Source organism: Hippoglossus hippoglossus, chromosome 19 (assembly GCF_009819705.1).
Source record: "Hippoglossus hippoglossus isolate fHipHip1 chromosome 19, fHipHip1.pri, whole genome shotgun sequence".
Classification (NCBI taxonomy): Eukaryota; Metazoa; Chordata; class Actinopteri; order Pleuronectiformes; family Pleuronectidae; genus Hippoglossus; species Hippoglossus hippoglossus.
The window spans coordinates 1,887,192-1,903,350 of record NC_047169.1 but is presented as its reverse complement, the minus strand read 5'-3'; the positions used below and the strand labels follow the sequence as shown (position 1 = coordinate 1,903,350).

The 16,159-nt window shown below is 45.2% G+C and overlaps 2 protein-coding genes across 2 annotated transcripts; both read right to left on the bottom strand.

Moving 5' to 3' along the window:
* Nucleotides 1–139: 139 nt before the first annotated feature.
* On the bottom strand, nucleotides 140–5,639 carry LOC117753179 (S-adenosylmethionine synthase). Its single transcript, XM_034571097.1, has 9 exons — nucleotides 5,376–5,639; nucleotides 3,650–3,727; nucleotides 3,346–3,468; nucleotides 3,145–3,257; nucleotides 2,835–2,978; nucleotides 1,901–2,119; nucleotides 1,180–1,362; nucleotides 789–922; nucleotides 140–706 (listed from the first exon to the last, which is right to left on the bottom strand). Exons 1-9 carry the CDS (start codon nucleotides 5,464–5,466, stop codon nucleotides 604–606), a joined length of 1,188 nt encoding a protein of 395 aa, XP_034426988.1. The 5' UTR covers nucleotides 5,467–5,639; the 3' UTR covers nucleotides 140–603.
* Nucleotides 5,640–6,358: 719 nt separating this feature from the next.
* ghrhr2 (growth hormone releasing hormone receptor 2) lies at nucleotides 6,359–10,012 on the bottom strand. The gene is made up of 12 exons (XM_034571570.1): nucleotides 9,818–10,012; nucleotides 9,617–9,728; nucleotides 9,239–9,359; nucleotides 9,034–9,131; nucleotides 8,785–8,917; nucleotides 8,397–8,550; nucleotides 8,254–8,314; nucleotides 8,114–8,180; nucleotides 7,785–7,876; nucleotides 7,567–7,696; nucleotides 6,828–6,869; nucleotides 6,359–6,741 (listed from the first exon to the last, which is right to left on the bottom strand). The coding sequence occupies exons 1-12, from the start codon at nucleotides 9,966–9,968 to the stop codon at nucleotides 6,649–6,651; spliced, it is 1,254 nt and encodes a 417-aa protein (XP_034427461.1). The 5' UTR covers nucleotides 9,969–10,012; the 3' UTR covers nucleotides 6,359–6,648.
* Nucleotides 10,013–16,159: the final 6,147 nt, after the last annotated feature.

The following is a 16,159-nucleotide window of genomic DNA, read 5'->3' as shown; positions in this document are numbered from 1 at the left end:
GGAAATTTCAAACTCCAGATAAATCATAATAATCTGTCACACAGTATTAGATCCGTGTGTGATTTCAGGCTGGAAAACAAAACACGGAGCCTGAAACTAAAGCTTCACAGTTTTTATTGTTTGTTTGAAATCTCTGAAGGCTTCAGCCTCACAATCCCAACCTGCGGACACTCACAGGCCCTGTATCACAGTATCAGGCATACAAAAATACAAAAGTGTGTATCCGTGGTTGTTGTCAAGGCCTCGTCGTGGTTCTGAAAGTCTCTGCTGAAGTGTGAATGGCTGTTCTCCTTCAAACTTTGGTCTGAAAAGCCAAAATAGCTGCGAACGACAACTGTGTGAAACCAAGTGCAGGCCCGGGACACAAATACCAAACGGCTCACTTGTATTTCTTGGTACTATTGAAGGGCGACGATCCTCGTTCCCTCGTCCAATGACCAGAGGTTATCTGCACCCCCACCCTGACCCGTCCCCTCCCTGGTCCGCTGGCAGCTGCCTTCCTCCTACTGGGTTACAGGAGCACGAGGGTCGCTATCTATACCACACAAACACACACACACACATACCCCAACACACACTCTCACACACTGGTACACAGACACACTAGAAGTTGAGGTTCTTCGGGGTTTCCCAGGGAAACTCCTTCCTGCCGAAGTGTCCGTAACAGGCCGTGTTCTGGTAGATTGGTCTCTTCAGGTCCAGGTCCCTGAAAACCAAACACGAGTCAGAAACACGTTCAGATGTTTAGAACCGTTAAAGTTCGGCTGAACAGCATCAACTCTAATGACCTGACGATGACGCCGGGTCTGAGGTCAAAGTTTTTGTTGACGATGTGCAGCAGCTCCGTCTCGCTCTTCTGAGAGGAGCCGAAGGTGAACAGGGAGATGGACAGAGGGTGAGCGACTCCGATCGCGTACGCAACCTGCAGACACACACAGAGAGTCACTGACCAGAGCCTGAAGGAACCTGCAGTGTAGATGTTCAGGAGGACTTGAGATCCAGGGGTTGAACGTTATCTTTTAAGAATAAAGCCTAAAAGAATTTAAGGCGTGTGCAAACGCAGCAGTTACAATTTGTACCTAATTTACCAACAATAAATGTGACATGAGTGACGATGTGAAACAGACGATCCACAACAGATGCTCCTGACGCCGTGTGGAGGATCTAGAACCTTCTCACCTGCACCAGGACCCTCCTGCACAGATTGGCCTTCACCAGAGACTTTGCCACCCAGCGGGCGGCGTAGGCAGCCGAGCGGTCAACCTTGGTGTAGTCCTTGCCAGAGAAGGCCCCCCCGCCGTGGGCCCCCCAGCCCCCGTATGTGTCGACGATGATCTTCCTGCCCGTCACTCCAGCATCACCCTGCAGCAGCAGATCACACAGAGCTTCAGAAATCCTCCATGTTTTCATCAGCAAGTACAAACTCATTTCAGTTTACTGGCTGAATTTCATGTTAATAAATGCAAATTTATAAAGCTTAACTTTTAGTTTTGTATAAGAGTTCAAACAGAACAGAGTCTATCCACATTCATATAGAACAAAAGTTATTAAACAATTAAAAACCTTTATTTTAATTGTTGTTTTCCCCTTTTGAAACTAATACAATATAAGGTCATAATATAATTGTATCTGCTCCTTTATGTCATTAAATTCTACACATATTTTTATATTAGTTCAGCTAATTCAGCTGTTATGCTAACTGTGTTAGCATGTGTGGCTTTTACAGAAGTTGTTGTGCTGTTGGTCGCCAAGTGTTTGTGTTTATTTGTAGTGTTTGTTTGTGTTTCCCTTCTAGGATAGTTTGGCTTCGTTCATTCAGGGAAAAAGAACATTTTCTTTTTATAATAACAGTTATTAGTAGTATGAACTGTTGGTCTACAGACCACCTGAAGACCGTTACCTGTGGTCCACCGATCACAAAGCGGCCGCTGGGCTGCAGGTGGTAGATGGTGTTCTCGTCCAGGTACCTCGAAGGGACGACCGCCTTGATGACCTTCTCCTTCAGGACCTTCTTCTGCTCCTCCAGACTCACGTAGTCGTCGTGCTGCACTGAGATCACCACGGTGTGGACCCTCTTGGGGATCACGGCCCCGTTCTCCTGGGTGTAATGAACCGTCACCTTGATGGGGATGGGGGGGGGGGGGTTTAGGATATTAACTGGAGACTAAAGTCGTACATCTCTCCTGGTAGGACGATAACTGTCCACTGTCGAGTCATAAAACTGATCTTTTCTGATCATATTCGGCTCCAACTGCCTGTTCTCATTAGTGCACACTTTTCAAACCATTAAAATTGCAAAATAATGCGATAGAAATATTCGTCCAATCACCCAACCCACACTTCAATGTTAAACCACGCAAGTGACACAACTTTTCAACTTGGATCCATAAAACACAACTCAAGTAAATCCCCTTAATGTTCCCACGTGTGGCAACAAGCCTCTTCTCATGTCTGAGCTGTAGCAGTCGAAGGTTTGTGTGTGTGGAGAACTCAATACAGACTGATACGTCTAGTGCACATGCTGATGGCGTTGTTGGGAAGGCGTCTCCCAGCTCAGATGATGCATACCAGCTCGCTCCGGTTGGTGTCTGCTGGTAAGCACATTCTGGACTCGACCATCTCTGTCCCACATGCTAGAGAGAGAAGTATTCTCTATAACTGGAGAGAGACTCAGCGGCTGGACTTCCTCTCACCACGAGATCCTCGATTTTAACGATTTGTCTTGGTCCTTTTGTCCACTTTTTATTTTATTACCAATCTAAATATATATATAGATATATTTTTTTTTTAAGTGATGTCTGAGGCCGTTTGAATTCGGTGTTTCCTGATCCCACCTGCGTCTTGGAGTCCGGCTGGAGCCAGGGAACCTCCCCGTTTCGTCTGAGTTCGGCCATCTTAGAGTTGAGCTTATGTGCGAGGACGATGGTGAGAGGCATGCACTCCTCCGTCTCGTCTGTGGCGTAGCCGAACATCAGACCCTGTCCACACAGAAAGAGTCACATTGAGACTAACGTGTTGTCATCAAGGTGTTGAAGACTTCCTCCGTCTGCAGTTCAGTTAGAAACTATGTGGGTTTGTGACCAATAGATTCTGCAGAACACAAATATAAGAGCCAGTTGTGTTGTGTTGTGTCGTCTCTACGACCTGGTCTCCAGCTCCGATGTCGTTCTCCTGACGGTCGATGTGAACTCCCTGTGCGATGTCAGGCGACTGCTGCTCGAGGGCCACCAGCACATTGCAGGTCTTATAATCAAAGCCTGAAGAGAGAGGAGCAAAGGATCAGGACTGAAGTCCAACTGTCTGACAGCCGGGATCAGTCCAGTGGTTTGTTCTTTAAAACTTCACCTTTCGCCGAGTTGTCGTAGCCGATGTGTCGGATGGTGTCTCTCACCACCTTCTGGTAGTCCACGTTGGCGAGGGACGTGATCTCGCCACAGAGCAGCACCATGCCCGTCTTACACACCGTCTCTGTTTGAACACAGGACGTTACACTGCTACTGGGACCGTCCGGACGAGAGGTCGGATGAAAACAGGGGCCATGGTACGAAGCAGCGTTGTTTAATAGGAAGCGAAGGGCAAATATTCACCTGAAAAGTGATAAAAGAACCAAAAAGCCCTAAAAACAATATAATTTAGTTGTTCTACTCACCACAAGCCACTTTGGCGTCGGGGTCTTGCTTCAGGTGAGCGTCCAGCACAGCATCACTGATCTGATCACAGATCTTATCTGAAAAGGATTTAAATAACAGTATTTGAGCTGAAGATACCAGGTTCCATTTTATTTATCTGTATCGCGCCAAATCATAATATTATTATCATCTCAAGGCTCTTTAAGGCTGTGTCCTAGTGTGACCTTCTACTGTACAGGTCATATTCCTCATCTCAGCCTGAAAAGATCACATTTCAGTGATACTACACATCCGTCCTATTAGGAGCTGCAGGCCTATGAATAGCTCTGGCCCGGTGCCCCGTCCCGGAGCCGTGCCAGAGTGACACGGTGCACGGTAAACTCCATCCCATCATCAAAGCATCGCCGAGCTGTCATCGACCACCAGACGCACTTCGTGAGCTATCATTTAAAAGTTCAAATACAGGATTCTTCAGCTCCGACCTCATCTGACATCATTTTCAGGGCACATCAGGTTTTTAGGAATCGATTAGAGACAAAAATGTTCATAAAGTTTTGAGGCATTTACAGATTTAACTGCACAAACCAGCTGAACGTTTACTTTTGAATGAATACGAGACTTTTTCCATTAATTCTCCTGAGCAGAGGGTTTGAAATCTTAAGAAATCAGGACCAACAGGTGCAGCATCAGTTGATGGAGTGAAGGTTTAGAGCTTCGGCTTCACGTTGGCTGAGCGACTTGATTTGTTTTCTTTAACCTGTAACCGGTGAGACGATTGGACGATTGGACGATTGGACGATTTGACGATTTGACTATTTGACGATTGGACGATTTGACACCAAACACAGTTCAAGTGATGGAATAATTATTTTTGCCTGCACCACTGCTGCACAGATTCTATCACATCAACACACAGGTTGATGTGATAGAAGTTTTCATTGTGTCATGGATGCAGATATTGATGGACGACACGCCAGCTTCCAATATGTGAAGCTGAATCATCTGTATCGCCCCCTGGTGGCTGGCTGCAGTAGGTAGTTCTTATCACAACAGGATGAACAGCTGCAGGAAGTGGAGGTTGTTGAAGTATCATCGGAATCTGCTGCACTTTTGTTCGTCTGTACGGATCAAATCTAAAAAGCTGTAAAAAGCTACTGACCACAACCTGCTGACCTACACAACAACAGACGGACTCAGTCAGGCGGCAGCTGCTGAACATAGTGAAGCTTTTAGCAGCGTAAGAGTTTCCCTCAGGAGGTGGAGCCCAAACACTGAGGTAAAATGTCTACTGGACATAAAACCCAGCCAGAGAACTGACGTGTTTGTATTTGATCTCTTCTGTCGTCATGCGGTAACGAAATCTGTTGACTTAACGTAAAGGAATTTAAAGACAACGTAAAGGAAAAGCAAATCTGTTTGACAAAGTAAAATAGCAGAGAAACTTTGTTGTTGCTCGGTTTAAATTCCTAAACATCACGTTTATATTTTCTCTTTGACAATCCTCTAAACTCCGCTGTCATGTCTGTAAAGTCCAGGATCCACCGTCCAAATACTTCACTGTAAAACTCAAATAACACAAATGACTCTGAACCAGTGGTGTGTGACTCGTCGACAGAGCCTCCGTGCACCACTCTGGATTCTGCACATTCCTCAGAGTCATCAATGATCACTGGAACATGAAAGTGTCCGAGCGCACAGGGACCACGGCTCCTGCATCAGCGGCCGTGGAGAGGACGTCCAACTCACCGGGATGTCCCTCTCCCACCGACTCGGAGGTAAACATGAAGGACCCGTCCTGGTGGTCGTGGTTGCAGTCCCCATTCATTGTGCCGTTCATTCTTGATCCCTCTGGGAGCTGCCTGGCGTGGGGGGTGAGCTGGGTGGAACGTGGCAGGAGAGAAGCTGCTCCAGCACAAGATGCCTTTCTTATCCAAACAGGACAAAGACGGGCAGATCGGTGCACTAGACTCTGGCTGTGGTCTGATCTCACAGTCGCAAGGCAGAGCAGGCGGAAAACGCTGGACTATATAAGGCTAAGACAACATACGCACACACGCGGGGGGGAGGGTGCCATGTGAACCAGGGGGTTTAGACCATTCAGAGCAGAGAAAAGAGGAGGGAGGGGTCCCCTTCTCCATGTTGGGGACCGTTGTTTAACTCCTCCTGTGCTGGATGTCACAACCTGAACTTCTCAAACTCAAGATCCTCTGGTGGTCAAAGTCCTTTTTCTGAATCTACAGGACAGAATATCGATTTCCTCGTGAATCTGACGTCGTCCATAGACTGGTTCAGGCCTGAGGTGGGGGGGGGGCCCTGAGGGGGACACTGAGAAAACAGAGAGCGGCCAGGGGGACGATTTCCAACATGAGCTGATGATGTGAAAGAGATCAGGAAGACATTAGTATGTGCACAGACTCAGGTATCCTGCTGTGATGATATTAATCAGCTCAGCAGTCTGCTTATGAAATCACATTTAAATTCACTACAACCACATTCTCATATATATCTTATTATCTTATCTTATATATATTATTTATTTGGAAAAATAAAGTTCCTTAAATGTGCCCGAATTTTATTTCTTTCTCTTTCCACCAAGTTTCGTGGTAAACTGCTCAACCAACAAATAATTAACTTGTGTATTTACTCATTTATTTTCTTAGCGTTATTATAAAATGACACCAGACAGATACAATGAGAACTGGAAGGTCAGAGAACATATCACTTTATCATCAAATTGTTTTCATAAAGATTTCTGCATTACTTTAATTAGAAATTCACAAAACAGTTGAAAATCAGATGCGTCTTTGCAGAAGCACTGGATAGAGAAATGATGAAACTTCTAAATCAATATAAAGTTAAATAAATCCGTCACATCCTCGGTGAGTTTAGTTTAGTGAAGATCAGGATCTGGTCAACAAGTGATAAAGAAAACTTAACAATTAATTTCATATCAACACTTCAGTGAATCGACACTGAAACAAACGAACGTGAAAGAAGAAGAGTTTGTTTCTCTCTGAATTTAAGGAACGTCTTCTTGTGTCGGCAGATTGACGACGTTAGTGTTGGTCTCAGGTCGGCAGCTCCGCATCCAGCTCTGGATTTCATTCTGCACCTGGAGCACAATCATAATAATAACTTCTGGTAACTTTAACATATGAATGAATGAGTGAGTGAATTAGAACTGTTAATAGAACTCACCTCTCCGTTGAGGAAGCAGTACAACACAGCAACGAGAAAACCCTGTTGCAACATGAAAAGTCAAAGTGAGTCAAGTGCTGCATTAACATCTGTTATAGATTTGATTATTAGTTGATTGATTAGTGGAAAGTTATTGATTAATTAAAAGATTTAGCTCCTTAAAGCTGAGGTTTATCTTTGTGAGAGTAAACAGATAAATAACGTCATGTGGAACTGTGTGAAACTATTCTCAGTATTTTCTGATATTGTTTAGATTAAATTGTTATGGAGTGAAATAATCAGCTGGTTAATTGATAAAGAGAATAATAGTTTATGCAGCCCTAATATTTAAAATCAGTAATTCAGTCTGTATCAAATGTTTTAGAGCCCAACTGATTAAAATTCTGCTGATATGAGCCTTTACATAAAATAAAGGTTTGTTTAGTTCTTGTTAAGTTCTAGTTAAGTTCTTTAGGTAGTTTTTTATTTATTTCTAATTGTTTAAAATGTACATTTATGGTTGAAATCTTAGGAATCATTGTCTAAATTATTTTTAGTTATTGATTTAATTTCATCTGATCACAAAGACGAGCAGTAAAACCTGAGCTATCACATGTTCTGTATTTTAATTTGAATGTTTTATTGAGTCTTTTAAGTCAATCTGATAAATCACTCATATTAAATCATTAATATGAGTGATTGTTGCAACATAACCTCTGAACACTGAGATTTGTCTTGTGAGCTGTGATGGATCCGTCACCTGGAAGGAGCCCAACACCAACTCCAGGTAGAGTCGAGGGCCGACGCCGACGTGTTCAGGGAACAGGGCGAACACCACGTAGTGAACTCCCAACAGAGGGATGAGGAGCAGGGTGGAGTGGACGAGTCTCCTGCTGGGGGGGGGGGGCAGCAGAGGACAGGAGGCTCAGAGACACAGATGGAGACGAGTCTGTCTGTTGGACAATAATCTTGTGTTACCTCCACAGTTGTGTTTGACTTTGGTTCACGTTCGTGGCCTTCGTCTTCTGAACGATGATTCTGCTGATGTTCACGAAGATGAGGAAGTTGATCTGCGGGGGGGGGGGGGGGGGGTCACATGTCACAGGTTTTATTTTGAAAATTAGCTCCAATCAATATCCTTTGTTTTTGTGAGTCAGGGGCTGAAAAGTTTGGGAACTTCTGCTTTAATACGTAAAAATGATTTCCCTAATTCTAAATATCCCCAAACTGTAATTTCAACTCTGTATATTTAACCTCCTGCAGGAACTAAAATATGTAAATATTAAACATAAACTGAGGTTTCTCACAAAGATGGAGAGCAGGATGGGAATCTTGATTATCCACCACAAGCTGCTGTCCAGGTCGTCCCAACATCTGCAAACACAAAACCAAGCGTCACTTTTTAATCCAAGTAACCGTAAATATTTGCATTCAGATTTCCGCTCACCCCTCGTTGTCCAGCTGCTTTTTCAGCAGAGCCCAGATTAAGATCGTAGCTGTGGGAGAACCTGTGGAATCAGATCCTCGGTGAGATGAGCAGAGTAAAGACGAGCACATGGTGACTGAACGCGAGGGGAAGTCGCAGCGTACCCCAGCCGATGGTGGCGTAGATCCTGAAGAACTTCCTGGTCTCGGTGAAGGTGAAGACCAGCAGCGTCTGCAGGTACAGACCCTCCACCAGCAGCCAGGAGAAGTTAGAGGACACACAGAAGTGGAAGAAGGTCACGGCTGCTTTGCACCAGAGCTGAAATCACACAACAGAGAAATTCATATGTTCTGGTTAACGAAGGAAATATGGATATGGAGCACACACACAGGCAAAACCCATATCCTGTTTCCTGTCAACTGGCGGTGGGCATTCATTCGTGCTGTAGAACGTACAAGGGACGTTCTCCATCTTGTCCTTTAGTCTAAAATCCCTGTGCACGATGATAAAGCAGATTATTTGCTGATGAGCGTGAGAGTGTTAGCGTCTCACTGTGGACACGGTGCAGTGGTCCGTGCTCCTGTCGGCGAACAACACGGCGTCTTTGACGAACACAGCGAGACTCCTGAGCATGAAGGTCACAAACAGGTGGAGGTGGATGCAGTTGCGAGTGCAGAGCAGCTTCCTGCGAGACAGAGGAGAACACTGAGGGGGGTGGAAACACTGAACCTGCTCATCATCATCATCATCATCATCATCATCATCATCATCATCATCAGCAGCATCAGCATCAGCACCAACCTGAAGAAGCAGAAGAGCAGCACGGCGATGAAGAGCGCAGCCAGAGACGCTCCGTAACCGACGCTGTAGATCGACCTCAGGGTATCAAAGTAATTTTTCTGGAGCAAAAACATGAACGATTCATCACTCAGACCATCTTTCTGGTTCCCTGCTGATGGAACACTGACTTCAGGGGAAGAGAAGGATCCTTGTTACTCTTCTCTACCTCTCGGCTCATCTCCTCGTCCTGCTCCTCATCCTCGGAGAAACAGGCTTGGTGATACGGAGGCTGTGGTTCGCTCCATCCTCGGGCCGAGCACCTCCTGCTGATGACAACTGAGAACAACACAAACTGCAGCTTGTCCTCAAAACAATCTACAGAGGAATCTAAAGAAAGTATCTTGTTGGTATTTCTAGATATTTATGGAGAAGTTTACTGTAAAATATCAAACCTCAATATGCATTTCTTTGTCATAAGAGTTTGATAAAAACATCGTATGAATCATGAGGTTTAATATCCGTATCTGCATCAGGCCCCAAACATCTGCATCCTCAGTGGATGTGATGATGTGATGATGTGATGATGTGATGATGTGATGATTATTTACCTGGAGGAGTTTCAGGCTCCAGCAGCGGCTGAGGACAGTGGACGGAGACGATGTCCCCCTCGGACGCAGGTGGCCAACAACTCAGTCCGTCCCACTCCATCACACAACCTGCGACACAGGTTCAGCAGCTGAGAAACACACACACACAGACACACACACAGACACACAATCCTATATGTTGTGTTCTTCAAACGAACCTGTAGTTTCATTCCTCCTGGGACCGAGTGATTCTGCTGCTGCCTCGTTCTTCATTTTGACTTCACACTCGTGTTCTTCCTTCAGCAGGTGAAGAACGATGGAACAATCTGGATGAGTCGAGCTGACCTGACAGGAAAATACACAAATCATAATTTACTCCCCAAAGAATCACGACTTTATGATTATTTCACTCCCTCTGTTATTCTCTCTGTAACCTCACCGTGTGTCGTGTGACGATCAGGATGCAAACAGCAGCAGTGAGATAAAAGTCCATTGTTCCAAACATTAATTGTAAACTGCACTGATTTCCTAAATTGCAGAAAACGTAATTTCACTGTGGATAGATTCAGAGCTTGTCCAGGTTCTTAGATGAAAAAGGAAAAATAAAAATCCCTGTGGTTCACGTTGGTTTCTCAGATATTCAGTCGAGTTTCCATCCAAACCTCTGAGCAGCTCAGGATCCGTGAGCAGCATCTTCTGACCTGGTTTCTCTTCTGAAAGCTCCAGGTCACCTGAGCAGCTTCGAACTTCACATGAAAACCCTCCAGTCTCTGCAGGACGCTGCTGACACACAAGACCAGAACATCTGGATTCTACGTGTCCATGAAGTGGTCTACTTTATTTTATTTTGTTGTGCAGGTCTTGTTTGTCCTTCACACATATATATAATTGACACAAAGCAAATCGTCCCTCAGCAGGAGACAACATGTAATATTCAGAGAGGAAAACAACTCATGCTGTGAAAATCCAACGAGAAGAAATGACGTAAACCTGCAGCTCAGCAGGAAACATGTCGTGATGGAGACGTTTCCTTATCGTGAGTTTGACCGAAGCTTCGGAGAAAAGAACAGTTTCACAGATCGAATCTTTGTCCTGTTAAAACATCTGGAATAAGGTTTTAATGCATTTTGATTTTTCACTTCATAGAAACAACTGTTCAACCATCACATGAGTCCTATAATATCAGTGTTTTAATATCTCTATGTGCAATCCTACTTACACTATCCTCTTTTCAGTAAAGATACTGTATATTATTGCTGTTTTCATATTTCCTAATGTTTATATTAATATCTATTGATCACTTTACAGATGATTCTATTTCACTTTCCTCTTTGCTTCTGTGATAAGTTAAATATCTCCAATGTGGGACTAATTATTTTGTGTTGTTCTTTTTGTTGAAAGGTGAAACATGTACATGATTCGGATTGTGAGGGAATGTCTCCCCCTGGTGTTTGATTCCATCAGTGCAGCCAGTGTTGTTTGGTTTTGTCTCTTTCTTCCAAAACATTTTAACAAAAGGAAATTGAGTAATAATCCTGATTCTTGGCCGAAAAATGAACTCAACATTATTATTATTTCATCTTTTACTCTGTGTTCTGCCAAATTCACACATTAAGATATTCTAATATGAAGTAATACCATTAAACAGCTGTTCAGAGCGACACTGTGTTAAAGGTTATATTGTGTTTATCCCTGTTTTGTCTGTCTTACGTCACATTGTGATCATTCTCTCATCTTCTGCTCGTCCTGCTTCACTTCTACTCTGATGTTCATCTCTGTGGAGTCGGTGCTCTACTTCCTGTGTGAACGTGCAGTGATGGAGTGTGAGAGGCGACAGTAACAGATCAGTGTGGTGGGCTCACACAGTTCGAGTCCTTGGCACATTGAACAGTGGCCTGAACACTGTGCCCTTGTGCCGCTGCCCCCCCACCGGCCTCCATCACACACTGGGCGCCAACTTTGACACAAAGTCGAGAAACTATTCAGCTCCGGGAAACAGCAGTGGAATTATTGACGGTCAGATCTGTTTGGGGATGTTGAAGCTCTGATGTGTTGGCAGGACTCTCTCTCTCCCCCCCCCCCCCCCCCCCCCCCCTCCCCTCTCTCTCTCTCTCTCTCTCTCCTCCTTCCTCTCTTTCTTTCTCTCTCTCTTTTGGGAACATTCCCAGTTCGACAGCTGCCACGAGCTGCTGCTGCTCCTGGAGATGATTTGGGTTCATCCTCCAGCTGCAGCTGGATCTCGCTCCTTATTAAAGCAACACTTTGTACCTGCTACTGAGCCACAGCGCCCCCTGCTGCCACATGTGCTGATTAACTCTGTGTCGACACCTTCTCACGTCACAGTTCTGAGTTCTTCAGACTTTTTTCTGAAAACTCTCAAACACACGAACACGAACATCTGCTGCCACACAAAGAAAGTTGTGTAACATGGATTTATCCACATCAGTCACACAAGCTGTGATGACTCCACTGGATTACTGTTGAACTACTCACTACTCACAAGTACCTATATCTGTATTTCATATTACTGAATGAAAATATGACTTTACTTGTTAAGTACACGTTCTTCTGTAATTCACTTTGAAAGGGGACAAATTAAACATATTAGTATTTTCTGTCTTTTGAATTCATCTTATGTAAATAACTGGAAAGAGAAGAACTGAAGTTTTTCTTCTTTCTAATTTTGACTTTGCTTTAATTTTTGACTGAGCTGAAGTGTATTTAAAGTACAGTGATTGAGTAAATGTACTTGTAAAATAGGTGGTAATAATAGTAACAAAGATGAAATACTTGTGAAGTACAAGGGAAGTAATGTGAATACTTTACAAGTACAATATCTTTTGTAATTTACTTTTTGGACAAAATTACACGTATTCATTATTTTCTCCCTTTTGAATCTGTCTCATATGTTCTTTATATATAATATCGATGTTTTTTTATACTTTTACGTGTACATGTACCTCAATCAATAAATTCAGTTCTGAAGAGCTAAGTTTTGTGGCCTATAAACATGAGAGAGAATCATACATTAACATTTTAGCAGCAGCTTCAGACACTTTTATCTAATACGTCTAAAATTCACTAGATTTACTGTTTACACTTCTTGAGATCTTCTTATCTAAACTCGAGATTATGTCCAGATACTTAAAATTCTCAATAATCAAATCCAATATACAAATACATTGTCTCCACGTGGGCAGCAGCTGCAGAACATCGTGCAACAAACTACAGAAAACAGGACAAGGACATAAGACCCAGAATAATAATACAAAATATATAAATATTAATATTTATTACTTCACATGTTTTCAGTGACACAACTCACATCAGGACTTTATGTGGAATCCATTTTAAAATCAATTAGTGATAATTGAACCGTGTATTATCCAACACGTGTTTATATAATGCGTGTGTGTGTGTGTGTGTGTGTTGGTTTATATAAAACAATAGAAACTCTGTCTCCTCCATGTTTCTGTGCTGTCAGGACCCAGCGCGTCGTCATCCCCCCCCTCCGCAGCGCCGCCCTCCGGTCAGCCGCCGCCACTGCGTCCAGACGCTGCGTGCGCCCGGTGAACCGACCGCCGCCGAAGAGACAACACCGCCGTCTGCGCTCAGGTGAGAAACACGCACATTTCCACCCTCACGCACCGAAATACAGCGACACGGGCACCGGAGGGCGAGCCGGACACCGGGGGGCGAAGCGGCGCGTCGTGAAATCCTCCGTGATCCCTTCACTTGGTGCGTTTTGTGCGTTTTGTGCGTGAGGTGGGAGAGGTTGGGCCTGCGCGCGTTACATGTATGGAAACACCGATGTGTCGGCGCGCACATCCGCCTGCAGCCGCTTCTTTAAAATCTGGGGTTTCATCGTCTCCATCCTCGGCTGCAACGAACAGACGCGTTTTATCCGTCGCGGGTCCAGCCCTGCAGCGCGCACACTCACACGCGCACGGTGCATGTTCCCCCCTCATTCTCGTGCAGAAACACAGAATGGATGAAACACGTCTCCATCCTCCTGCTCCGCCCGCAGCCGTTACGCACAGACACTAATCCAGCGGAATATTTATAATCTGCTGATTAAAGGATCTGAGGAGGAACCAGTGCTCCTCTTTGTGTCGTCGGGTCTGTCTGTGCTGGGGTGTCGGTGGCGTTCATGCTTTCATCTGCTCGCTGCTTCTCCTCCCTCCACTGTTTCTGGAGCAGTCGCTCCTTTCGTGCACGTGAAGGCCTCAATGGATTCCAGCCTCGAACGCGATCTATTTATTCCCCAACATGAAACAATAAAGAACCAGTAAAGAAAACACGCGCTCGTGCTGCGTCTCGTTCACTGCGCGTGTCTCTCGTGTGTTTTCGTGATTCTGACTTTATTCCGGGAGCAGATGAGGATGTATCGGAATCGCGAAGATGCGGCGCCTGTGCGCAAATGCCAAGCCCATTTTTCACGCGAGCCACCGAGGAGCGCGTCCGCAACGCAGCGTCTCCGCGCGCGAGCTTATCGGCCACATATGGTTCTGCTCGCTAATCCTCCCGAGGTCAGCGGACACTGATCCACCGGAGGTGCGCGAACCCTCTGGACACGAACCCGCCGACAAAAGCAAGTGAAATCATCAGGGCTTAGTGCGCAGGTTACACGAGACAGTGATGGAGGAGGAGACCTGCCTCTCTCCGGATCCAGTGACACCAGTGGATCCACTGGTGTCACTGGATCCACTGGATTCAGGATCCCTGCTCTTTCTCTGCCTCAGCTCGGACACACCTCTCCCTCATCCCTGTGGGTCTCATGTGCGTCCATCTTCCATCCATTCCTGCTACAAGGCCGCAGTGTGTGTCTGTGTGTGTCTCTCTCTCTCTGTGTGTATGTGTGTGTGTGTCTCTCTCTGTGTGTCTGTGTGTGTGTGTGTGTGTGTGTGTGTGTGTGTGTGTGTGTGGCGGGCATGTTGTAACTCTGCTGGAAGCCATTCCACCAGATGATCCACATAAATCAATGAATGTCAGTTTTCTTAGACGCTCTGCAAGTCAGTGCAGAGCGTCTGAGTGTTTCTGGAGAAATGAGAGAGTTCTCACATGAGAATAATCATAATTTATTTCATAAATCAGTTTTATTTTAATCAGTTTTTAAAGATAAATCGGTTTCCCGCCTCATCCTCTGTCACAATAAGACACTTCTTTCTCGATCCCTGTTTGTATTGGTTGATGTTTACGTGAAGAAAAGTCGTAACTTTCTGTCAAAAGACGCCGTTCACGTGTTTTTTCTCGATTGCGTCACCTCGTTAAGGAGAAGAAGAAATGCCAGGGTGGCTTTAAACGGAATTCTTCTCCCCAGTTAATTGGCACCATGCTGATGGAGGACAGTGGCTCATTACACCAGTAGTCTGTGTGTGTGTGTGTGTGTGTGTGTGTGTGTGTGTGTTGCCCTGGATCTTGTGTACTTATTGAAACACGCAGCAGCTGCACCATCTGATGATTTGACATCATGAAAACACGAGAAGAAGAAGACGAATTCCTCGTAGCTGCAGGATTTTAGATTTTAGACTCGGTGACGATGCAACTTGTCGTTTGTTCTCTTGTGCGAACCGGAGCTGAAAGTGAAGCAGTGACCAGGAGACAGATATTCAGTCTGAAGCCTTTGAGCTCTGAGGAGGAGGGTGTGTGGAAAGGTGACGGGGGGGGGGGGGGGGGGGGGTGTGGTGGACATCCTGATCCCACTTGGCACAACGGCCCTCAGACATGTGTGCACGGGGGCCACGTGCAGGCCGGCGCTGCAAGACGTTTCCCCCCCCCCCAGCTCGTAGACAAAGGGCAAAATGGAAACCGGCTCCACCTTCAGCTCGTCCACGTCAGGAAGGTGGAGCCGGTCTGTGGCCGCCGGAGGCCGAGGACTCAGAGCGAGGGAGAGAGGGAGCGATGGGGGAAAGTAGGTCAGAGCTGCAGAGGCAGCCGAGCATGAGAGCAGCATCCTCGTCTCTCAGCTGAGCCACGAGCAGCCGGGGCCGCGCACGGCATCGCACCGACACCCTCCTCCTCTGGGTTCGACCGGTTTCAAACCCGAAACGACGACGACGAATCAATTCACGTGAAATCAATCGAGGATTTTGAGTCTTTCGTCGAGTAAATACGTTAAAAAACCCCTCAGCGGATGTGAGGATGTGCTGCTCTTCTCTGATCGGAGCCAGTGGAAGATGTTTGTTTTATAGATGAACCCTTTAACACGCAGCTCGCGAGGCCTCGTGAGATTCTGTCATGTGCACGAGAGCTGATTCATCTGCAGCGAAACATTCAATATCAAATTCATCTGTCAGTTAATCGATGGATTGTTTTGTCTATTAAATGTTCAAAGATAAAAACTCTCCACAGTTTGTCCTTGAAGATTCAGGCTGAAACAGCAAATCTTCACATTTCAACAGTTTTCACTGCAGATTGATAATTTAAATCATTTATCAAGACAAAACGCTCAAAGAAATCCTGGTTTCTGAAATGTGAGGATTCTTTGTTTGTCCTTGCAGTGCAATCAACATATTTTATGATATCTTTATTAATAATAAACGAACCTTTTTAAATTCCAT

What these genes read in the sequence shown, in the direction of transcription:
- ghrhr2 (XM_034571570.1), bottom strand. Translation starts at nt 9,968, where the DNA reads ATGATTTGTGTATTTTCCTGTCAGGTCAGCTCGACTCATCCAGATTGT. An exon ending in ACGAGGAGATGAGCCGAGAG is followed by an intron (nt 9,132 to 9,238) that starts GTAGAGAAGAGT and finishes TTTTTGCTCCAG; the next exon opens with AAAAATTACTTTGATACCCT. An exon ending in CTGCTCTTCTGCTTCTTCAG is followed by an intron (nt 8,918 to 9,033) that starts GTTGGTGCTGAT and finishes TCTGTCTCGCAG; the next exon opens with GAAGCTGCTCTGCACTCGCA.
- LOC117753179 (XM_034571097.1), bottom strand. Translation starts at nt 5,466, where the DNA reads ATGAACGGCACAATGAATGGGGACTGCAACCACGACCACCAGGACGGG. An exon ending in CTACGACAACTCGGCGAAAG is followed by an intron (nt 3,258 to 3,345) that starts GTGAAGTTTTAA and finishes CTCTCTCTTCAG; the next exon opens with GCTTTGATTATAAGACCTGC. An exon ending in GCAGGAGGGTCCTGGTGCAG is followed by an intron (nt 923 to 1,179) that starts GTGAGAAGGTTC and finishes GTGTGTCTGCAG; the next exon opens with GTTGCGTACGCGATCGGAGT.